This window comes from Lissotriton vulgaris, chromosome 4_1 (assembly GCF_964263255.1).
Source record: "Lissotriton vulgaris chromosome 4_1, aLisVul1.2, whole genome shotgun sequence".
Lineage (NCBI taxonomy): Eukaryota > Metazoa > Chordata > Amphibia > Caudata > Salamandridae > Lissotriton > Lissotriton vulgaris.
Window position 1 is genome coordinate 663231805 of NC_141691.1, and position 25728 is coordinate 663257532.

The 25728-nt window shown below is 47.4% G+C and overlaps 1 protein-coding gene across 6 annotated transcripts in view; it reads right to left on the minus strand.

The window, feature by feature from the left end:
• FYCO1 (FYVE and coiled-coil domain autophagy adaptor 1) overlaps positions 1 to 25728 on the minus strand; it is a 917765-nt gene that overhangs the window by 525554 nt on the left and 366483 nt on the right. For all 6 annotated transcript variants that reach the window (XM_086964932.1, XM_086964931.1, XM_086964930.1 and 3 more), the window contains exon 9: positions 7777 to 7869. In XM_086964932.1, the coding sequence (XP_086821058.1) occupies positions 7777 to 7869 (93 nt within the window). The remainder of the gene's footprint in view (positions 1 to 7776; positions 7870 to 25728) is intronic.

Genomic DNA, 25728 nt, shown 5'->3' on the forward strand with positions numbered 1-25728 from the left:
TCCCTTCAGGTCCCAATCTGCTCCTGGCTGCCTCACATCCTCCAACACCCCAGAATATAAGCTACGGACCAGTCTCATGTTCTCCAACATGTACCAGCCCTTCTTGCGACCATACACGTGTAATTCAGACATAGATGTGGTCTTGCAAGGACATGGAGTGGTTGGTTGTGGGACCAAAAGACCTGTGAACTCATCTGTGCTTTGATGCTTTGACACCCGACTGATAAACTGCCTGACTGAACTGGCCAACTGGATGCAAGAGCATTGTCTGAGATTAAATGCAGACAAGTCAGAAATCCTCTTGTTTGGCAAAAATCCCCAGCTCTGGGATAACAGCTGGTGGCCAAGCAACCTGGGGTTGCCTCCGAATCCCACCCCAAAAGCAAAAAACCTGGAAGTGGTATTGGACAGTGCTCTGTCCATGAAATCACATGTCTCCACTGTCTGCGGCAAAAGCTTTGCATTGCTGAAAATGCTCAGACGAGTTTTCCCCTGGATCCCGACTGAATGTAGGAAAACTCTGGTTCAGTCATTGCTGATGAGCAGATTGGACTATGGCAACTCACTGTTTGTCGGAATGGCAGACTATCTCTTTTCCAAACTGCAGATAGTACAAAATGCTGCGGCAAAGGCTGTCTGTAATAAAAAGAAATTTGATTCGGCTAAAAGCTGCATGCGAGAGCTTCATTGGCTCCCGATGCGACAAAGAGCCAATTTTAAATTACTATGTATCACACACAAGGTGCTATATAACGCAGGCCCTACCATTTTACATAATAAAGTTGAATTCCACAGACCACCGATCAAGTACATTAGGAAGAGCCACCACCACCCGGGTGAAGACTGTCAGGATGGGAGAGCGAGCCTTCTCGCATCTGGCGGCTACTAAGTGGAATGAACTTCCTCCCAGTCTCAGACTGACAGATGACCTTCTGTCCTTTAGGAAACAACTAAAGACACTACTCTTCCCTAAATCAGAATAAATCATCACTCAGTGTGGTTATTGTACCTCTCAGCATCCAACTTTAGCGCCGTGATATCCTACTCAGGATGATTGTTAGCGCTCTATAAATAAATTAAATACAAATACAAATACACTTTGCCATGTGTGTGTTTCCATGCAAACGTGTGTTACCTTTCGTCCGAACTTTCTATATTTACTACAATTTGTAGCGCTTAGAACCAGATTAAATGTGGGGTGTAAATGCTATGTGTGCTGTTATTTTATAATCATTTGTATAGTTAATGGCTGAGGTATGCATGACTTCACTGCAGACGTCCGCACGGGTCTGGGATTTCTCTGCGGCTGGAGTCGTGGGGGGCAGGTGGCATTGTGTCGGGTCAGTGTAAGGAGGGGCCTGGGGCATGTAGTGCTTAGCGTCAATCCCTGTTGCTTCAATGAGACCACCCTGCCCCCCACTGAGGTAGCTCACACTGTGCTCGCGTGTGCAGGTCTTTGTGTCTGGGTGAGCCAGACGTAAGGCTTAGCAGATGACCGCGTCAGAGAGGGATTGCTTAACTGTGTGCAGGCTCTTTGTGGCTACTTTTCTGCATCAAAAAAAATGTGATGTGTTGTTGATCTTAGGAAATCGTCATCGGTTGGGTGGAGAGCAGAGATCAGTGCAAACATGGTTACTGTACTTTTGAGCTCAGCTGAACTCGCTTGGGAGCACACCTGAGGACTGACGTGGGGGCTAAGCTGAGGACTGACGTGGGGCTGGGCTGGTCCTTACCCTGCAGCGGGGAGGTCAAACACAGGAGCAGGCTCGTCTTTCGATAACTCCGAGCACCTTTGTGGAGACGGGTTATAAAGTCAGGAGGAGATGAGAGCCAGTGGCAAAAAAATCGGGTCCCGGCTTCCGAGCTCGACTAAACATTGTGATCCTGCACAGTTCATTTCGGCTCCTTGTGACCCGAGGTGCCTCATCCAACAAATATTCGAGTGCCAAGAGGTTACGGGGTTCAGAGCATGCGCTATAAGAGCAGATGCGTTCAATCAGACGTGTTGTAAAATCTCGGCTATTGCCAAATGAACAGTGTGCTCCTGGCAACTCTAGAACAAGTCCCGCGGCGACCCGGAAGCTCTTGGCCGGCTGGCCAATCCGGTCGCGGCCGACCGGAAGTCCCGCCTCCCGAGCTGCCGGCGCATGGAGCGCCCTGCCTGTCCGAATCAGCCTGGGTCCCCAGGAGGGGGCCGGGAGAAGGAGGAGTGTGGCGCCTGTTGCGGGGCTCCTCGGACCTGAGGGAGCCCCGATTGTGAAGAGGAGACGAGACGCGCCGTGAGGCGCGGAGCGCGAGAGGAGCCCGCCGGAAGAGCGCAGTCGGTGAGTGGGGCCCAGGGCTGAAGTGAAGTGCGTGCGTGCCTGTGTGTATGCCTGGGAGGGGTGGGGGAGGGGGAGGGGGAGGGGGAGTGTGTGCGCGCGTGTGTGCGTGTGGGAATGTGTGTGCGCATGCGTGACTGTGATTGAGAGAGAATGCGAGGTAGGGGATAGTGTGCCTGTATGTATGCCTGTATGTGTGTCGTATGCCTGCGTGTGCATGCGCGCGCCTGTGTGTGTGTGTGTGCGTGCATGCAGAGGGGTGGGGGCTGCCTGTGTGTGTGTGTGAGCAAGGGATTTGATTTGCGCATGCGCAGCTACCAGACGCTCGCTCCCGTGGTGAAATCTGACCTCGTCAAAGCGCGCGTCTGGTAGCTGTCCTCATTCCTAAATACGGGCCACAAAAGGTCTGAAGCAGACACCCTCAATGCTCACGCATTGAGCGTAGGTCTGCTCGACCTAAAAACGACCTGGTCACTACTACTGATCATCGCACGGTATGCTGCCACCACCACAATGAGGGTAGCGCTTTGGGCGCCACTCCTATGTTATATTCCATATAGGTCCTAAAATATAGGCCCCAGTAAACTTGTTACCCTTCACCTATATTCGCTCCCTACCTTACACTTGTCACTATTTAGAGGGACTGACCTTACATATTACACTGCATTCAGAACGCAGGTTTTCCCTATTTCGGAATCGCATACATTATGCATGACGGTTCATGGAAGCACAGCAAGACTACTATCTCCTGTATAATATCTATGTACAAATTTCAGGCCCAACGTCATCCTGAGGCCGACACAGTAACACTGTACAAAAGGGGGTGGTGATGGACGGATCATCTGAATCAATCAAACACTCACACCCAGTCAAAAGATCTGGGTTTAATCCATCACCGTTCTTTAGCCCACTCCGCCACCCCAGTTCAGACATGGCTATATGCAAATCAGTCTGACCCTGTGCCTCATGGGAACAGTCCAGCCCGAACTGCCAAGCCATCTCTTCCCTGGACCGGAAACAAGCTTCCGAGGACCGGTTTCTGGCATTCCAGCCGTCTTCAGCCCGGCTTGCTTGAATCCAGTGGCAAAGTGAGCAAGGGACTCACGTCTGAGCATACCCTGCCACACCTATGGCGGCCAAAAGCGGTACAAAAGGGGGTGGTGATGGACGGAGCATCTGAATCAATCAAACACTCACACCCAGTCAAAAGATCTGGGTTTAATCCATCACCGTTCTTTAGCCCACTCCGCCACCCCACTTCAGACATGGCTATATGCAAATCAGTCTGACCCTGTGCCTCATGGGAACAGTCCAGCCCGAACTGCCAAGCCATGTCTTCCCTGGACCGGAAACAAGCTTCCGAGGACCGGTTTCTGGCATTCCAGCCGTCTTCAGCCCGGCTTGCTTGAATCCAGTGGCAAAGTGAGCAAGGGACTCACGTCTGAGCATACCCTGCCACACCTATGGCGGCCAAAAGCAGTACAAAAGGGGGTGGTGATGGACGGAGCATCTGAATCAATCAAACACTCACACCCAGTCAAAAGATCTGGGTTTAATCCATCACCGTTCTTTAGCCCACTCCGCCACCCCAGTTCAGACATGGCTATATGCAAATCAGTCTGACCCTGTGCCTCATGGGAACAGTTCAGCCCGAACTGCCAAGCCATGTCTTCCCTGGACCGGAAACAAGCTTCCGAGAACCGGTTTCTGGCATTCCAGCCGTCTTCAACCCGGCTTGCTTGAATCCAGTGGCAAAGTGAGCAAGGGACTCACGTCTGAGCATACCCTGCCACACCTATGGCGGTCAAAAGCGGTACAAAAGGGGGTGGTGATGGACGGAGCATCTGAATCAATCAAACACTCACACCCAGTCAAAAGATCTGGGTTTAATCCATCATCGTTCTTTAGCCCACTCAACACAGCAAGGTAGGACCCCTGGGGAGACCTATGTGTATATAAACATCACATCTTGCTAAAATAGCTAGAGGAGATCGAGTCTTCCCAGCTGCCACGCTGACTAGATACGCTGAGGTTCCTGCATGCAGACACTCCAGCTTGCAGTGGTTTAACATCCCTCGCGGGGTGTCCAACGCACGACCAGGACGTGGTCCCACAGTCTCTCTTAAGGTAAAGGGGTTGACTAGATCCTAGAGGAATTCTTGGCTTAACACCTACCCCCATGCTAGGTACATTTAGGTACATCTAGATAGGGAGGCATCGTACGCACCTTTTATTATCATGTGTTTTATCTACTTGAATGTATTCATGATTTTAGTAAGATGGTAGAACTATACCATCCTTTTACTTTCAAAGTACTGTTAATCATTTATATCCTATACTGTCTAACGGTTTTTGCAGCACATCTATTCTACACCAGAATAACAACTGTTCAATAAATGATTATTGGAAACGCCCAGCTTGTTTATTCAGTGCATCTCTCTGAGACAAATTAAGTAAGCATGAGTGACTGAGCAAAAGGTAGTATATTGTTTCCACGGTCCTGATGGATCAGGGTTGTCATGTTCTGAGGTTGCCAGAAACTATTCTCTCCTTGGTAAGAAGAGATTATTGTGGCACTGTGAGCCAGCTGATACAGAAAGGCTAACATACTCGGTGGGGGTGATCAGAGTTCGTCTGACACCAATCCTACATTGTATGTTGTCTAAACGTGCAGATCATGTATATTCTCTCTAGGAACTATACGACACCTGGTCCAACAAAATCGCAATCTATTAGACAGGCCTATGTCATGGTGCACACGCACGAACTGTGTCTGCCAATGACAAAAGAAATAAGCATTAGAGTTCCAGACAACAATACAGTTTGGCACTCAGGGCAGTGGTACAAGTCTTTACCATGCAGAGGACTTTTCCATCCCAAACCCTTATTTTATCTGTTCCTGTTGCGGGCACTAGGTCCAGACACACAAGTGGTGCACTGTTTATATCGGCAACAGTGGGGTAATGCCGAGTGGTTGGAATTTTGTGGATTACAGCCGATTCAAGAAGTTTCCATCACAGAAATATATGGAAAATGTGTGATTTCAGGCAGAGTTTGAGGTGTGCATGGCATTGTGGGAAAAAAAGACCTAGTGGACTCCACACAAGGCACACCACCCTTGACTCCCCTAGTTGTCTAGTTTTAAAAAGTGTTCAGAATTGCTAGATTTCTCTAAGTGCCGGCTGAGCTAAGGCTCGAAATCCACAGCTACCCACTTTGCAAAAACATCATGTCAGTTTTGAATGGAAAAATGTAATGTATCCATGTTGCATTTTGGGCAGTTTCCTGGGCGGGCACTAGGCCTATCCACACAAGTGAGGTCCCATTTTACAGAAGACTGGGTGGGAGGAAGTTTGTGGCTCCCAGCAGATTCCAGAACTTTCCATCACAGAAATGCGAAGAGAATGTTTTCTTAGTCGATGTTTGATGTGTGCAAGGGATTCTGGGTAAAACAACCTGATGAAAGCCACACAAGTCACCCTATCCTGGATTTCTCTAGGTGTCTAGTTTTCAAAAATGTACATGTTTGCTAGGTTTCCCGAGGTGCTGACTGAGCTAGGGTCCAAAATCCAAAGCTATCCACTTTGCAAAAAAACAGGTCAGTTTTGAGTGGAAAAATGTGATGCATCCATGCTATATTTTGGGTTGTTTCGTGTTGCGGACACTAGGCCTATCCCACACAAGTGAGGTACCATTCTTTTCAGGAGACTTAGGGAATGCTGGGTGAAGGAAGTTTGTGACTTCCCACAGATTCTAGAACATTCCATTACAGAAATGCGAAGAAGTCAAGGTTTAAGCTTTCTAGGGGATTCTAGGTAAAACAACCTGGTGAGAGACATGCAAGGTAAACCAACCTGGATTCCCCTAGGTGTCTGGTTTTCAATAATGTACAGGTTCGCTAGGTTTTCCTACATGCCAGCTGAGCTAGGGCCCAAAATCGACAACTACCCACTTTGCAAAAAAACAGGTCAGTTTGAGTGGAAAAATGTGATGTGTCCATGTTGTGTTTTGAGCCGTTTTAATCATGGGAACAAGGCCTACCCACACAAATGAGGTACCATTTTTATTGGAAGACATGTGGGAGCATAGTATAGAAGGATATTTGTTATTACTGATTGGATTTTGCTGCATTTGCACCTTTCAAATATAAGCCAGTGAGTTAGAAAGAAGACATTTTGAAAAATACTCTCTAAATCATGTGCTAGTAAGGATACCCAAAAATCGAGGTATGTACAAATAACCACTGCCTTAACCCCTCCCCTGCTGATGACGGAACCGCTCCGTCATCAGTCGCGGTGGCGCTGTGCTGATGACGGAGCGGTTCCGTCATGGCCCGCCCGACGCTCCTGCGCGGCGCGAATTCCGCGCCTGGCCGGAACGTTCTATTGAGCGGGCGGGGCCATGACGGAACCGCTCAGTCATAAGCACAGCGCAAACGACGCTGGTGACGGAGCGGTTCCGTCACAAGCATGCGCCCGACGCATTTCCGCCCCGCCCCCTTAGCACTGCGGCGGAATAGCCGCCGCAGTGAAGGGGTTAAACACCACATCTTGTGCTCACTTCAGAAATACATAGGTTTCCTTGATACCCATTTTTCACTCTACATATTTCACCATAGAAGGTGTATGGTGCAGCTAAGTTATTGGTTCTGGGCATCATGGGTTCTCGGAAAACCTACAAACCCTATACATCCACAAAACCACAAGGACCTAGAGGGGTAATGGTTTATTGCTTCTGTTAATCGGCCATTGTGACAAAAAGTTACATATAAAAACGTTGTCGTAAATGGCCGTTATTTCCTATGCATTTTCTGTATTTCTTTATTTCAATAATTAGTTTCCTTAGGAAAACTTTGAGGGATCTACACAAATGACCCCTTGCTGAAATCAGGATTCTGTCTTCTTTTCTGAAATCTATAGCTTTTCCACCACATACTGAAAGTAGGTTGAGAGCACCAAAAACAGGAAAAATGATCTACCTCTTTGGAAAATGCCAAATCTGTGGTGACTCTACAGGTTTCCCAAAACTCTGAAGTTGGTGACTTTAGCACAACAAACCATACTGTGATGCCATTTTTAGAAAAAGAACACTTATAGCAAAAAAGTCAAAATTCACAAATCCTGGGTACATTTAGTATCCCCAGGATGTTGGAAAAATAGGATACAAATTTGGCGTGGATACCTTATTTGGAAAAAAAAAATGTATGGAGCCCTCAGCGCGGACTACCCCAAATAGCCAAAAAGGATTAAGCATGGGGGGGGGGGGGGGGGGGGGGGGGGTTGGGGGGGCTTAGGGGGGGTGAGGGGAGGAGGGGGAGTGAGGGGAGGAGGGGGAGTGGGGGGAAGGATGCAGAGGGGGGAGGAAGGTCCAGCAGCTAAGGAATTAAAAATGCTATAATACATAATTTATACTTACAGAAAAGTCAGTAGTGTGCTGAGTCTCTAAAATGGCTTACCTGTAGCTCTCTAAGTTCTTGCTCTGCATCTAACCGCTTCTGCTTGTGTTCCTCAAGCTCCTGCATGGTTCCTTGAAGCTCTCTAACAGCAGCCTGTGCCAATAAAAAGATCTATGTAATCAACTGATTTTAAGATCACACCACAGAGGTTGATTACTCATTTTCTCCAGTAGCAATGGCCCTCACTCGTCCTAGGGGGAAAATCATATAACCAGGGTTAAATTGTAAATACTGCTGCTGTAGTTGCTCTGCCAAGGTGCCATGATGTTAGTTGTAAAAGAACGTAACCGTGGTCAAATTCTCCTGTCACTTTTAACTGGTTCTGTTGTTCTGCGCAGTTGACTCTATGAGAAATAAAGCCTGTGCTGAAATGTACATATTATCATAAAAAATTGTCAAAGGTAAAAATACTTGAGACATTAAATTAAATGACGCAGTTGTTCCATTACAGAAATACAATAGATGCATTATTGGTATATATGGAAAAATGTAAGACTAGCCCTCATCAGACTTTTAAACACCGTCTTCAATACACATAACTGCTAGTACTTACATTAATGATAAATGTGGTTCTCCAAAAACACACAATATGCTTACAATGCTCAAGTACTTACTTATTCCTAAAATAACATCTTACATGCTGGTGAGAAGCTAGAAATTTCCAAACAACATCCATTTGGAGCTAGAAGGAGCGCAAGCAAAAGATAATTCTTTGGTGAAAATGGCAGATTAGGGCTGACAAAGGAACACACTAACAGAAAAGGTTATCTTCTTGCAAGTTAGGTCGCCCCCTACACCGCACAGCTCCGCCTGTGTGTGCCTGCCTTTGAGCCAGCAGCTGCTGCCTCGTGAGTTCGCGCCCCCCCCTTCTGCTGGTAAACTGTACTGTGACGTTATTACGTCTCGTAGAGAGACCTATTGCAGTCAAACCAGAAAGCTGAGCATTTGTAGAAGTGCATGTGCTTGTGAACCGCTTCTATCCTCCTGCCTTGCTCTTCAAAGGCTCCCCTTACCATTTGCTCCTGCTTCCCCGCCCACTGCTTCACACTTCAGGGCCGCCAGGCCGTGACTCGCATTTTTTTTCTCTGTGCCCTCACCTCTCCAGCCCCTCCCTGCTCGCCGTGCTCCTTGCTTCCAGCCCAGGCCAAACGCATGCCTTCAAAACATGACAGCATTGTACAGCCCGGCCGCCTTTTGGGCTCCTGGTTAACCTTCTCACTCCCTCTTTCTCCCACGCCACCTCCCTCTCTGTGTCTGCCTCCCACTCTCTGCTGCCGTTGTCTATCCTCGTCCCTTCTTCTCCCTCCATCTTTATCTTTTCTTTCTCTGTCCCTCCGCTCTCCTTTTGAAGTCTGCTTTCTTCGTTTCACATTCTGAATCGTTTCACATTCTGAATCTCTCCCTTTCATCTTCGTTTCGCCCCTCGTTTATTTACATTTAAACATCAGCTGTTGTGTGTTTGAACTTGCTGGTGTGGCCCCTTTATCTCCCTTTTTCGGCTCTTGCCGATCCTCTGCGGCATATCTTTTAGTGGCCTCTTTCTGTGTTTTTTTCCCTCCGTCTCTGTACCATCCCTTGCCCTTTCCAGCTTTCTACTACCCACTCTCCATTCACCCCTTGTGCCCCCGTCTTCTTCTACCTCCTCTGTCCCAAATGTCTTCGTCTTTTTACATTTTCCTCCTTTTAGGTCGCTTTCTTCCCCCTTTTCTTTGTCCTTCATTTGTCTCTTCTTTCCTACCTTTCTCCCACGGTCTCTAAAAGAGTCTGTTTTTACTGAACCAATAACATTTATTTTTAGTCCATAAAACATCGTGGAGTTTTTTTATTTATTTAAATATATACCTGTTTCTTATGTCTTCCCGCTTTGTTCTCTCCTAGTTTATCCCTTTAACTCTCACTCTGCCCCCCTCTCCCCCCACCCCCCCCCCCCGTCCCCTCCGGAGCAGATGTGGTACTTCCATCTGCACGCATGTGCCACTATTCACAAATTACCCTGTGATTGTGTCTGGAAATAGAGGAGCAGAGTATGGTGATTTCCTCCTCCTCCCTGGGCTCCCCCAGCCCCACAGAGCCCACACCGCAGGCTCCTCACCTGGGCATGTCATCCCAGCCTGCAGCACGGCCACCCTCTCCTCTGGCACTTTCCGTCCTCTGCCTCCTGCCGGTCAGCCTCCCTACCTCACTCGTTTTCGCCACCCCTCCGTCTCTCACTCTTCCCTTTACCCTTTCGTCTGTCACTTTCTCTCCTCTTTTCTGTCACTTTTATCTCCTCTCCTCCTGTCTGTCGCTTCTCACTATCTCTCCCCTACATCCTCTTGTCTGTCACTTTCTCTCCTCCTGTCTGTCGCCCCTCCCTCTCTCTCTTCCCTTCACCCTCTCGTCTGTCGCTTTCTCTCCTCCTGTTTGTCATCCCTCACACTCTCTCCCCTACATCCTCTCGTCCGGCAAGGATGCAAATACACTGACATTCAATAAATGTGCGGTGGTGCAAATTAAAATAATCCATACAACATGAAAACTTTAAAAGAATCTAAAATGTCCTGTACTAAGCACCTAAGAATAGGAGCCTAGGCAATAACCATAACTGTAGTGAAGAAGATTAGCAAAACAGAGGATTTGGACACCCAATAAACGTCGACAGAGATTACAGGTCTTCAATGAGATGCAGATTTGTTTATTGGTTGCAAAGAAAAAACACTTTTTTAGATTTCATGGACAAAGCTGTTCTGTGTTTAACAGGTTTTGTCATTTAAAAGGGAAGGAAAGGGCAGGACCTGTGATGCTGAGCCTGGCGCTACTTTGGTACGCTATTCCCAAGAGACCAGAGACGGGTCAGAGCCAGCCATCTGGCCGGCCAGAGGCAGGCGCGAAGCTTTCTTGCATCACAAAGAATAAGCTGCTATGGTCGTCTATCTGCTACTACCAGAGCGAAGGAGACACCGGGTGACATATGGGAATAAAGAGGAGACAAGAAAAAGAAACAAGCATTGGCATAGCCAAAAGGTCTCGCCTTAGGGACCTTATAAGTGTTTAGTTAGGTAGCACAATAACCTTACTGCAACAATATTATCTACTGCATGGCTAAACACTTATAAGGTCCCAAAGGACACACTCTCTCTCTCACACACTCTCTCTCTCTCTCTCACACACACACACACACACACTCTCTCACACACACACACACACACACACTCTCTCTCACACACACACACTCTCTCTCACACACTCACTCTCTCACACACACACACACTCACTCTCTCACACACACACTCACTCTCTCACACACACACACTCACTCTCTCACACACACACACACTCACTCTCTCACACAGACACACTCACTCTCTCATACATACTCACTCTCTCAAACACACTCACTCTCTCAAACACACTCACTCTCTCTCACACACACTCTCTCTCTAACACACACTCTCTCAGACACACTCACTCTCTCTCACACACACTCCCTCTCTCTCAAACTCACTCTCTCACACACACTCACTCTCTCACACACACACACACTCTTTCACGCACACACACTCTCTCTCACACACTCTCTCTCTCTCACACTCTCTCTCACACACTCTCTCTCGCACACACACTCTCTCTCACACACACACACTCTCTCACACACACACACTCTCTCTCTCACACACACTCTCTCTCTCTCACACACACACACTCTCTCTCTCTCACACACACTCCCTCTCACACACACACACCCTCTCTCTCACACACACCCTCTCTCTCTCACGCACACAGACACTCTCTCTCTCACACACAAACTCTCTCTCACACACACACACACTCTCTCTCACACACACACACTCTCTCTCTCACACACACACACTCTCTCTCTCACACACTCTCTCTCAAACACACACACACTCTCTCTCACACACACTCTCTCTCACACACAGTACAGTCTTCTACCGCCACCACTCTACCACTCTCTCCACCAACACTCTACCACTCTATCCGCCACCACTCTATGCGCCACCACCCTATCCGCCACCACCCTACCCACCACCTTATCCACCACTCTATGCATCACCACTCTAGTGCCCACACTCTAGCGCTCACACTCTAGCGCCACCACTCTAGCGCCACCACTCTAGCGCCACCACTGTACCCGCCCACCGCTGTACCCTCCAACTCCACCCTCAAAATTGACCATCCAAATCCACCATCCAAGTACTACTACAGCCTCTGAATCTACCCTCCGACTACACCCTCCAACTACAAATCCACCCTCCAACGCCACCCTCCAAAAACACCATTCAACTCCACCCTCCAACTCCAACATCCAAATACACCCTACAAATCCATCCAACTACAACTCCAGCCTCCAAATCCACCCTCCAAATCCAAATCCACCCTCCAACTCCACCCTCCAACTCCACCTTCCAACTCTAAACCATTGTTGTTTGTAATTTCAATACATGTAAGTCAAATAAATACAACCCATATTGCATTACAAATGCTATAGGTGTCACATTTGCAAAATTTTGAACTATTATCGTTGTAATTGACAAAGCAATTAATTTCACTATTTTTCACAACAAAACATTAAAATAAAATTGGTCATTTACAATAGCAATAGCTCAAACTTTGTGAATGAGAAACATATTGCATTGCATTTTAACTCCCTGTTAACTTCTGCTGATCTGATGCTCACTTTCACCACACTTACTTCTCTAACTCCCTATTCTATTCTCTTCTCCTGTGCTGTTCTGCTGCTCTCTTCCACCCCACCTCCTTCTTTAACTCCCTGTTCTCTTCTGCTGTGCTGATCTATTCCTATCTTCCAACCAACTCCTTCTCTAACTCCCTGTTCTCTTCTCTTCTCCTGTGCAGAACTGCTGATCTCTTCCACTCTGCCTCCTTCTCTAACTCCATGTTCTCTTCTCTTCTCATGTGCGGATCTGCTGCTCTCTTCCAACCCGCCTCCTTCTTTAACTCCCTGTTTTCTTTTCCCACGCTAATCTGCTGTTCTCTTCCACTCGCCTCTTTCTCGAACTCCTTGTTCTATTCTCCTGTGCTGATCTGCTGCTCTCTTCCACCCACCTACTTCTCTAACTCCATGTTCACTTCTCTTCTCCAGAGCTGATCTGCAACTCTCTTCAACCCGCCTCCTTCTCTACCTCCCTGGTCTCTTCTCCCGTCCTGTTCTGCTGCTCTCTTCAACAACACCTCCTTCTTTAACTCCATGTTCTCTTCGCCTGTGCTGATCTGCTGCTCTCTTCCACCCACCTCCTTCTCTAACTCCCTGTTCTCTTCTGCTGTGCTGATCTGCTGCTCTCTTCCACCCACCTCCTTCTCTAACTCCCTGTTCTCTTCTTTTAGCCCTCTCCTGACCTGCTGCTCTCTTCCACCCCGCCTCCGTCTTTAACTTCCTGTTCTCTTATGCTGATCTGCTGCTCTCTTACACATCGCATCCTTCTCTAACTCACTGTTCCCTTCTGCTGTGCTGATCTGCTCCTCTTTTCCACCCATCTCCTTCTCTAACTCCCTGTTCTCTTCTCTTCTCCTGTGCTGATCTGCTGCTCTCTTCCACTTTGCCTCCTTCTCTAACTCACTGTTCTCTTCTCCTGTGCTAATCTGCTGCTCTCTTCCACCCCGCCTCCTTCTTTAACTCACTGTTTTCTTCTCCTGTGCTAAACTGCGGTTCTCTTCCACCCGCCTCTTTCTCTACCTCCCTGTTCTCTTCTCCTGTGCTGATCTGCTGTTCTCTTCCACCCCACATCCTTTTTAACTCCCTGTTCTTATCCTGTGCTGATCTGCTGCTCACTTCCACGCCAACTCTTTCTTTAACTCCCTGTTCTCTTCTGCTGTGCTGATCTGCCCCTCTCTTCCACCCACTTCCTTCTCTAACTCCCTGTTCTCTTCTCTTCTCCTGTGCTGATCTGCTGCTCTCTTCCACCCCACCTCCTTCTTTAACTCCATGTTCTCTTTTGCTGTGCTGATCTGATGCTCTCTTCCACACACCTCCTGCTCAAATTCCCTGTTCTCTTCTATTCTCCCGTACTAATCTACTGCTCTATTACACCGCCTCATTCTGTAACTCCCTGTTCTCTTATTTTCTGCTGTGCCAATCTGCTGTTCTCTTCCACCCACCTCCTTCTTTAACTTCCTGTTCGCTTCTCCTGTGCTGACCTGCTGCTCTCTTTTAAACCCCACCTCCTTCTTTAACTCCCTGTTCTCTTCTCCTGTGCTGATCTGCTGTTCTCTTCCATCCACCTCCTTCTTTAACTCCCTGTTCTCTTCACCTGTGCTGATCTGCTGCTCTCTAAAACCCGCCTCCTTCTTTAACTCCCTGTTCATTTCTCCTGTGCTGATCTGCTGCTCTCTTCCACCTGCCTCCTTCTTTAACTCCCTGTTCTCTTCTCCTGTGCTAATCTGCTGTTCTCTTCCACCGCCACCTTCTTTGACTCCCTGTTCTCTTCTCCTGTGCTAATCTGCTGCTTTCTTTCACCCGCATCTTTCTCTAACTCCCTGTTGTCTTCTCCTGTGTTGATCTGGTGTTCTCTTCCACCGGCATCCTTCTTTAACTCCATGTTCTCTTCTCCTGTGATAATCTTTAAGCTATCTTCCATCCGCCTACTTCTCTAACTCCCTGTTCTCTTCTCCTGTGCTGATCTGCTGTTCTCTTTCACCCGCCTCCTTCTCTAACTCCCTTTTCTCTTCTCCTGTGCTGATCTGCTGTTCTCTTTCACCCGCCTCCTTCTCTAACTCCCTTTTCTCTTCTCCTGTGCTAAACTGCTGTTCTCTTTCACCCCGCCCCCTTCTCTAACTCACCGTTCTCTTCTTCTGTGCTAATATGTTGTTCTCTTCCACCCGCTTCCTTACTTAACTCCCTGTTCTCTTCTCATGTGCTGATCTGCTCCTCTCTTCCAACCACCTCCTTCTTTAACTCCCTGTTCTCTTCTCCTGTGCTGATCTGCTGCTCTCTTCCACCCCACCTCCTTCTTTAACTCCCTGTTCTCTTCTCCTGTGTTGATCTGCTGGTCTCTTCCACCTGCTTCCTTATTTAACTCCATGTTTTCTTAACCTGAGCTGATCTGCTGCTCTCAAACACCACGCCTCCTTCTTTAACTCTGTTCTTTTCTCCTGCGCTAATCTGCTGTTCTCTTACAACCGCCTCCTTCTTGAACTCCCTGTTCTCTTCTCTTCTCCTGTGCTGATCTGCTGCTCTCTTCCACCCGCCTTCTTCTTTAACTCCCTGTTCTGTTCTACCATCCTGATCTGCTGCTCTCTTCCACCGCCCCCTTCTCCAAAACGCTGTTCTCTTCTTCCGTGCTGATCTGCTGTCCCCTTCCACCGCCTACTTCTCTAACTCCCTGTTCTCTTCTCCTGTGCTAACCTGCTGATCTCTTCAACACGCATCCTTCTTTAACTCCCATTTCTCTTAAAATGTGCTGATCTGCTGCTCTCTTCCACATACATCCTTCTGTAACCGCACACACACATACATACAACCACACACACACATACAACAACACACATTCAACCACACACACACAACCACACACATCTATCGCCCTCACTCTATATATCTACCTAACACCCTCACTCTATCTCCCTCACTCTATCTATCGCCCTCACTTTACCTATCTTTCCCCCTCCCTCTAGCTATCTATCACCCTCAATCCATCTATCTATCGCACAACAACAGCATCACTCAGGGGCACCACAGCATCACTCAGGGGCACCACAACATCACTATGCGCTACCACAGCATCACTTGTCGCCACCACAACATCACTCAGCGCCACCACAGTATCAATCTGTGCAAACATTCTACAACAACTGGTTCAAATATGTTCTCTCAATGTTTCAAGCTTAATTACAAATGTCACAAAAAAATGTTGATATTTCCCTTCTGTTCTTATATTTTAGTCACAATAAAATACACTGAATAATCTTCACAAAAGTTAATTACAAAAGTTTAAGTTATTGCCATTATAAATTACAATAACTTTTATTTAAGTATTAATTATTTTTTTTAAAAACCATTGTTATTTGTAAAATCAATACTTCTAAGTCACGTAAATACAAAAAAAGTTGCATTAAAAATGCTATAGGTGTCACATTGTCAAAAAAGAAAAGTATAAGCATTGTAAATGACAAAGCTATTAATTTCACAATTTTCAAAAATAACACATAAATAACAAATTTGTCATGTACAAGCCAAATAACTCAAACTTTCCTAATGCGAGACCTATTGCATTGCAAATGCTTGTTTCTTGTTCTGTTGTTTTGCTCTAAACTGTACTGTGCCATTTTATTTCTCCTGTCACTGTTAACTGGTTCTGTTGTTCTGCGCTGTTGTCTGTTTTACACCCCTGCCCTCGTTCTTTTTTGCCTTCTGTATCTCTCCGTCCCTTCCCGCCGCTGCCTCCCTGCGCCCCGCCCCGCGCTCTCCCATTCGCCGCCCCACTTCCACCTCCCAGCTGCTCCCCCCTCCCACATCCCCTTATATGGCAGCCGCTGTGCGGCTGAGCGCAGCGGGCACGTGCAGTGGGCGCGTGCAGCGGGCGCGCCTAAGGCAAGCCCATCTGCGCCTGTCCGCGCCCATCGCCAGAACCCCTGAACCCCGAAGACACCACGACACCCGACTGCACTACGACGCCAGCACCCTCCACACACTCTACCCCGGACGAGAACACTACTGCTACCGGGCCCCCCAAAGCGCACTCAAGGGCCCTTCAACTGCCGGAGCTGCAGCTTTACAAGTATCCGACCCGCAAAACCACCAACCAACGAACCCAACCAACTGAGGTGCATCCTCCTCAACACTCGCTCCGCCCGCAAACACGCCGTAGAAATCTGGGACCTCATCGACTCAACCGCCTCAGACGTCGCCTTCCTGACGGAGACCTGGCTGAACACCGCCTCAGCACCCGACATCGCCATAGCCATGCCGGAAGGCTACAAGATCGCCCGCAGAGAGCGCACCAACGGAACAGGAGGTGGAATTGCCATTGTCCACAAGAACACCATCACCGTCTCGAAGACACCCTCAGCACCGCCGAACACCTGCACTTCCAGATTCACACCGACCCCAACACCACCCTCAAAGGAACCCTAATTTACAGAACCCCTGGACCCAGACCACAGTTCATCGACTCCATCGCCGACCTCATCAGCATCCACGCCCTCGTCTCCACAGACTACATCCTCCTCGTGGTTCTGAACTTCCACCTCGAGAACAACAACGTCAACTCCACCACCCTGATCGCCAACCTCGCTAACCTCGGACTTGAGGTAATTGAAATTTTTATAGTCAGGTATGTCCCCTAACGAGTACCCCATCGTCTCCATGTACGAGTTAAAAGTGCATGTAACTTCCCTCCGCAACCGAATCTGAAGACGCAAATACATTTGCGTCCAACGTTAACATGTCCTCTATCAGATTCACCATGGATGGATCGATAATTCAGTTCCTAAGTATGCCGTGCCACCGTCTTTACATGGTGCACTTTCACGTTTTCCTGGCTCTTCCGAGTTAGGCCCTGATTCCTGCCATTGAACCACTTTCTGTCTTTGTCTCCGAAAGCTGCAACGTGGAGATGAGGTGCATCCCTGACCTCTGCCTTACTTCCTGCCAAGCGAGCGGTGCTTGGCTCGGCCTAGCCTGCCTGCCAAACAGTATTGTGCCTTCAAGTTATCAGTGTAGCCCGCTCAGCCTCCTCGAAAACACATTCCTGTCTAGTGAAACAGGTAAACATATCCCCGACTGCAGAGCAAGGGCCAAGCCTTCCTGTCCTCCCTAATGGAATTCATTGCTCCCGTTACCATGGTAGGCCCTGGCTCCGCGCATTGCACCTAGACATGCATACATTCAGTATAGAATAGCCTCTGCCCAAGAGACCTTTTACTCTAGATTAAACATCCTCCAAATACTAGATATCAGATATGTTATAGGGACGGGTCGATCTGACATGCCAGACGTCTGTCTCCTCTACTAGTGTTAAAGGTCAGACCCTTAGCTTCCTCCAGATGCACGTCAATCACACGTCATATTAGCTGCGCGCGCATCCAGGCCACAGGTTTCAGCTGACTCTGCAAGAATTCTCTAAGCATACACCCACTTGTGACACTTTTCTGTGACGTTTCTAGTACACGCCTCTGTGCACACCCATGTTCACGCCTTTTTGCTACGCACATGTGTTCTTATCATATACATTTCATTTGTCACGCCTACTGTATTCACTGCCATTGTGTCATTTTACTATATATGTCATGTACTGTTAATAAATCGTTGACATCTTTCCTGACATCTTCCCTTGCATATCCGAACCCTTGTATTGATGGAATAGATCTCCATTGACTCGAGTCATTCTGAATTAAAGCCCTTAAAGACTCAGACACCCCGGACTCTGCCTCTCATTTTATTGAGCTATTCTTTTACTTGTAATTATATGGCAAACTCGTATACGGTAAAATATTTACCACATAATTTGGCGCCCGAATAGGGACCCCTCCCCCACCCCACGCGCCGGTGATGCGTCGCAGGCCTTGCCCCCTGCCACGGCCGTGACGGACCCCATGCGCATCTGCAGGATTTCCTGTATCTCCCTCAGGCCTACGGAGGTGGCGGAGACTGCGGTCGACATCCAGACGAGGCGGTGAGGAGTGCGGAGGATCCCGACCAGAGCCCAGCCGAGAGAGCAGTGTCCGAGGTATCGAGAGGCCCACCTGTAGTGTCGAGGCGCATGCGTAGTGCGCAGCAGAAGCAGTGACGTCAGTCCAGTCCAGTCGAGTTTCCGAGGCCTTCCGTTCCGTGCTTCCCGGTGAGTACCGTTGCTGGGGACGCATCAAGACGGGTGCATTAATTTGTATCCGGTCAAGACGGGTTTGGGTACACAGATCCGGTCTGCACTGTTTTAGCAGTGTATCTGTGCTGTTTAGCAGTACATCGAGTTATTCTTGTATTCAACGGTTCAATTTTGTTCTCGTTATTGAATTAGTGGGTAGTCAATATCTGTTCGAAATGTTTCAATGTGTTTAACGTCGTGGTATGAGTGATCGTTTGCATATTTTATTGTGTTCATTGTGTTTGTGTCCAATCTAGAGGTAGCAATGCCTTTGTTCTCGAAGTTACGACAGATAGGAACTAGGAAAGGGATACTTGAAGAAGCAGTTCCCATCCCATCCAGGGATACTCCTGGACATTTTATGTACCACAAGCATGGCTTAGATGCCATACTTTACTTAGACTTATGGGTGGATTACACCAAAGACTTGGCAGAGAATCAGAGATGGCCCATTACGGGGACATGGGATGCCGAGTGCATCATGAGAGTAGAGGAAGCGTTATGGAAAAAGAAAGCCAGACAATCACAGAAAGATGCCATTGAATTGTGGCGCAAAGAATCACATAGACGGACAGAGAAAGCACTTAGAAAAGCAGAAAAGAGTAGAGAAGATTCCGAAAAGGCTAAAGAAAAAGACCTACTAGAAGAGGGACAGCGAGTTAAAACCGAACAACAAGAAAGACAGAGTAATGCTCTTATAACAGGACTGTATCCAGTTCTGGCCGAGAGCCGAGGGCCCAAAGCAACTTCTGAAATACCAAACGATCTGCCCCCTCCATTGGTTCCGACCAAAGTATGTCCTAAACAGACCGCAGCAGATAGTTTCCTTTCTTCCTATTTGGATGGTGAAGCTCCCGCATATGCTACTATGCCCCGACAACTGCCACTGCTGGTCCCTGCTGGTCAGTCCACGACCCCTCCACGTCATCCACTTCCCGCACCTAGTGTCACTTCCCCTGCTGGTCCCATTACTCTCGGTCCTAATAACCCTTTTGGTACAGATGCGACTCGGAGTCAGTCGTCCCCGATAGATATCCCACACCCGCACTCATTGACATCAGGTCATGCTCATGGTTCTGCCTCAGGGGGTGCCTCTGGAGGCGCTTCAGGAGGTCCCTATCATACTCCGCCACCCTTACGTCGAGTAACAATGAGAGAAATAGCCATGTCGCGTACACCCAAAGTAAGCCTAACCGATTATCTTAAAGAGCCCATGACAGATTGCAGATACGACCCGGTACCTGGCAGGACAAGACCCATGGCGTTAGCCTCACTACGACTTCGTCGTGTTACAGATTACCTGATGTTATTACCAGACATGCCAGAACATCTAGACAACATATATCATTTTGTTAGAACAGGTCAAGGACAGAAATGAATTCGCGAAGCTATGGCACACGAGAAAGTCGAGACAAAGGGTTTGATAATGCGATTTCTGATTAATAGTTTGATAAGGGTCCTGGACCAGCCAGGCTTCTCGCAGGAAGAGATGGAGGGTTTGTCAAGATGGAGTCAGAATATTGCCGAAGGCAAACATGACAAAGAGAAATGTATAGCGGCCATGACTAGAAAGATCCGTAATGAAGTTGTAGCAATACATGCCAGACGAGAGACTGACCAGCCTCCCGAGTGAGACGATAAAGCCTCCTCAGAGGAGGAAGAACCAGAAGATTCAGCAACAACCCAAGTGCCCCCAGGCACGATAGCTTACGTAGGTAGGGCGAAACTTCCTAAACAGTATTCTCTTGATAGGCCCTTTGACAGACCAATTCGTCACCTTTCCCCAATTCCAGAGCAATGTTCTCTTGAACATGTTTTCCAAGTTACTGATAGAAGCCTGAAAGAAAGAGTAGGTTATCATGAACTCACTACCTTGCGTGACCAAGAACTAGCCCGGTCCGCAGTGCAATGGGCCGGGGATGACAGTATGTATAAAGATATTCAGTAGTACACATGTTTTTAAGTCTCAGTCCAGAAGAACAGCGACTAGCAGGTATTTACATGACCCAACATCTTATTGTACAGTACGAAAATCAGCATTCTGATCCAGGTCCGTTGTATAATCTATTACAAGACTTACTCCTGCATAGATGGAGAGGCCTAGGTACTGATTTGATTAATGTAATTCTCGAACAACGCCATAAATACAGAACATTCTTGACCCCACGTTTTGTGCCTGTTCCACCCCCAGTAAACAATCCTTTTCACCTAGACAGACAGAACCCTTTACGTGAAGTACACCCCATCCGGAAACAAGACAATACATTTGAACGCGTGTATGTATATACGCCCATAACTAAAATGGAATTATTGGAAATGAAGAAAATAGTGCGTAGTCATGATAAAGATCCAGCTGGGTTCCACCGTGAAATAAAAGAAATGTTACTCATGGGAGATTACACATATCCCGATATTATGAAAATCCTAAAAGTGTTATTGCCTGCCGGTACTTACGAGAAACTCAAAGAAAAAGAATGGGAGGTGGGAGGTAAAAAGATCAATTGGACTGAATTAGAAACCGAAGAAACTGGTCGGACCCCAGGTTTAGGTCTTGGGGATAAGACTAAAGCGTTACCAGGATTATTAGTACAGGTCCTGCCAAGATTGTTGACAACTAAAAAGGAGGATTGGGATGCAATCTCAGCCTGTAAACAGAAACATGATGAAGACACTAGTGATTTTTATTCCAGATTCGAGAAATGTTTTATCATAAATAGTGGCCTGAAAACAAGTAGCGAGTCATATCCACATCTATTCGTAACCAAATTGGTTGAGAATTCTTTGCCCCAGGTTAAGAACCGTGTATTGAAAGTCGAGAGCACATGGCAAGCAAATACGCCATCCCAAATGTTACAAATGTTACAATATCACCAGAACAGAATTAGAGAGGAACATGATCACGAACAGAGACGTATGAAAGACACGAAAATGAAAATGTTAGTTGCTCAGTCAGTTCCAGCAGATGGTCAGAAAAAGGGCGCGACACAGTCAAACAATTCGGCGGCTCCCGTTAAAGGGACATGCAACTATTGTAAACAGCCAGGTCACTATGTAAACGAATGTACAGTCCTGAAACACAATATCGCCACAGGTAAAACTAAAGAGAGACCACGTCCGCCCAGACAGGACCAGGTCCAACACCAGGTCCAACAACATGTTCCACAAAATGTACAACCTATGCATGTTCCACAGCAGGCCGTAGTGGTACCACAGCCCCAACCCATTGCCGCGACTCAGCATGTCACACAGCAGATGTACCAGTATGCCCAATCCGATTACCCCGATTATCAGCAGTACACATGAAACAGCCTAGAGAGGGAGGTTGGCTTGCCTCTTATTGAAGTTCCTGTAGATCAAGAGGGTCCTTATGTACATAGTCAGGTATTAGGGAAAGATAGAAAGTTTTTGATTGACACAGGGGCAAGCAGAACTACCATCAGTCACAACGAGGTCCCAGGGGCACCCCTCTCAGGCTCACAGAATGTTTCCCTTGGATTTTCAGGAAAGCCTATTGTTAATGAAGTATCGAAACCAGTTCCCCTTGCAGTTGGTCCATTGTCTCGCACTATTGATTTGCTTGGTATAAAAACTCTGAAAGCTCTAGGAGCTGTAATTTGTTGTTCCCCGGAAGGAGTAAGGCTGTTCCTTCGTGATTTCAAGGGCCATTATGTGTTGAGAGATTTTGATCCCAGGTTACAGAATGTTCCTGCACACTTATGGGCTACAGGCCCCACTGATGTAGGATGTATGCACATTACACCATACCGTGTCACACTCAAGCCAGGAGTAGTACTGCCCTGAATCCGACAATACAAGTTACCACCTGATGCTGTAGTGGCTTTACTGAAAATCATTGACGAGCTCATTGCACAAGGAGTGGTTGTAGAAACCGACTCCAATGTTTGTAATTCTCCTATCATTCCGATTCTTAAACGTACTGATCCAAATGCACCTCCAGTTTATCGACTGGTGATTGATTTACGTGAATTGAATAAATGCATTGTACCACAGTATCCTGTGGTCCCAGACATCTCTTCATTATTGACAGCTATTGATTCAGAGGCGACGTTCTTTACTGTAATTGATCTTAAGAACGCCTTCTTTAGTGTCCCCATTGATCCGGAAAGCCAGTATCTTTTCGGATTCTGTTTAAATGGCCGAAGCTTCAAATTTGCACGCGCCCCTCAAGGATTCACAGAAAGCCCCAGCATCTACAGCCAAGCATTGAAACGACAACTTTACAATATTCACATGCCTCTTAATACTGCCCTATTGCAATACGTCGATGATCTATTGATCACCGCCCAAAGTGAACCAGAATGTGAACAAGCATCACTGACAGTTTTGTTTTTCCTGGCGGACAAGGGACACAAGGTGTCTCCTTCGAAGCTGCAATTCTGCGCCCAGCAAGTGGTGTACCTTGGGCACGTGCTGTCCAAAGAGGGGAGACAGTTGACACCAGATCGCATACAGTTAATTGCACATCTTCCGCAACCCAAGACACAGAAAGAAGTACGAGCCTTCATTGGACTCACTTCTTATTGCAGACAATGGATTCCACAATATGCATTTCTAGCTAAACCACTTATACAGTTGACAACACAGGAGGCAGCGTCTTCGGCTGTCCTCCCATGGACTCAGAAACATACACAAGCTTTTGACGAATTAAAGAAAGCCTTATGTCAAGCACCAGTGTTAGCGACACCATGTTACAATAAACCTTTTACACTTTTTGTCACAGAACGCGATGGCACAGCGTTGTCGGTTCTCACTCAGCTTCAAGCAGACAAACACAGACCGTGTGCTTATTTTTCGAGTACGTTAGATCCAGTAGCCCAGGCCTTGCCTGCGTGCTTAAAGTCAGTTGCAGCAACAGCTCTAGCAATCAGACAAAGTGACTCCATTGTATTAGGACATCAATTGACAGTACAAGTTCCACATTCTGTAGAGGTTCTTCTAAACAGAACACAGACTCAACACTTGACTATAGCGCGACTGACAGGTTATGAACTGACATTATTCCAACCACACATAGAAATCAGACGTTGTAATACACTGAATCCTGCTACACTTTTACCATCAAGCACAACAGATCCTACTCCACATGACTGCGTAGATGAAGTTGACACAGTTACGAAACCCAGACAAGACTTGACAGATGTCGCATTACCCGATCCAGACCTGACACTTTATGTGGATGGTTCATGTTTGAGAACAAGTACAGGAGAGTTAGTAGCCGCATATGCAGTGACCACTGAAACTGAGGTCATAGAAACACATCGCATTGACACCCTGTCAGCCCAAGCAGCAGAGCTCATTGCTCTGACCAAGCCTGCCTACGAGCCAAGAACCTTAAAGTAAACATTTACACAGATTCACGTTATGCATTCGGAGTCGTACACGACTTCGGTGTCCTCTGGCAAGAAAGAGGTTTCCTGACCTCTCACTGAGCCAAGATCCAGCACGGTCCCCTCATTTAAGCACTGTTGGAGGCAATACATTTGCCTACAGCTATAGCTATCATGAAGTGTAAAGCACATACAAAAGTCACAGACAAAATTTCCCAGGGTAACGACTTTGCAGATCGGACAGCGAAACATACCGCACAGACTCATACTCAAACGACAGACATGACAAAGACTGATGTAACCTCACTGACACATTGTATGACAGTCAAGGACCCCACACAAGATGTCATCGACATACAGACACATGCCACTCCAGATGAAATAAAGAAATGGGCTGAACAAGGAGGGGTCCAGACAGACCAAGGATGGATGACGAGGGGAAAGACCACATGGTTTCTCCCCGATTCTATGGTTCAGGTTATCATCAACACTGCACATAGTCCAGCACATTTAGGAGAAAAAGCCATGTTAGACAGTGTACAGAACCTTTGGTTCAACAAGCATTTACGAGCAGCAGCAAAACAGAAAGTGCGTACCTGTATGATCTGTTGTCAGTTCAATCCAGGAAAAGGGATTCCCGTAGAGCAAGGTGGATTCCATCCTCCAGACTATCCTTTTGAAGTCCTCCAGATGGATTATATCCAGATGGAAAGATGCCGAGGATTCAAGTATGTCCTCGTAGTTGTATATGCCCTATCCCGATGGACAGAAGCATATCCCGTCCCAGATTACACTGCTCCGACCACTGCCAAGCAGTTGGTTTGTGAATTCTTCCTGCGGTACGGTTTGCCCCGTGTCGTGTACTCGGACAACGGTCAGCCATTCTCATCTGAACTTATGAAGCAGGTCTCGCTTCTATTGGGGTACCAGTGGAAGTTTCACTGTGTCCGGAATCCAGAGGCAGCAGGTCTCGTGGAGCGACACAATCAGACTCTGAAAACTCGCCTTGCCAAAGTGTGTAAAGAGAAAGGCGTAGATTGGATAGTAGCATTGCCAGTTGCTCTTTTTTATATGAGAATGGTAGTCCATTCTAGGACAGGGCTATCCCCGTATGAGGTGGTCTTCGGTAGACCTCCTAATATGTGGGGGACGCCTCTGCCGCGAAAAATCACTGATGTTGATAGTACTATGCTGACAGATTACCTTGCTTCCTTGATGTCTGCACTACAATCATGTCGTTCACAGGCCGCGGCAGCCTTCCCAGACAACACCGAGGTGAAGCCACATGAACTGGTCCCGGGAGATGTTGTAGTCGTCCGGAACTTTGACAGGACGAGCCCTTTGGAGCCCCGCTGGAAGGAGCCGAAGATTGTTTTGTTAACAACCAGGACTGCTGTTAAGCTGGAGGGGCGGAAGGGCTGGGTGCACTCCAGTCATGTGAAAAGATTCCATGGACTTCCGCCAAACCCTGATTCTCAGAACTCTCACATACCAGAGACAGATACAAAACTCCCCCTTCTAGAGAAAACTCCCCAAGAGGAGTATCGCCAGAAATTGAGGTCTAGTAAGTCAGACAGTTTAATTGTTTAAGTCCCCCTCGGGTGAAGCGGTTAGGCAGTTTCTGACAATGTACAAGTTAGACCCAAATAGAGAGAGAGATAGACAGGAGATCCTGAAAAGAAATCATTACTGTAAAAATCTCCGTAGTAGGTGCATCTGCACCCTGATTATTGTTTCTTCTGAGTCTTACGTTAATTGGCATCAGTTTGATGTTGTACATGTAC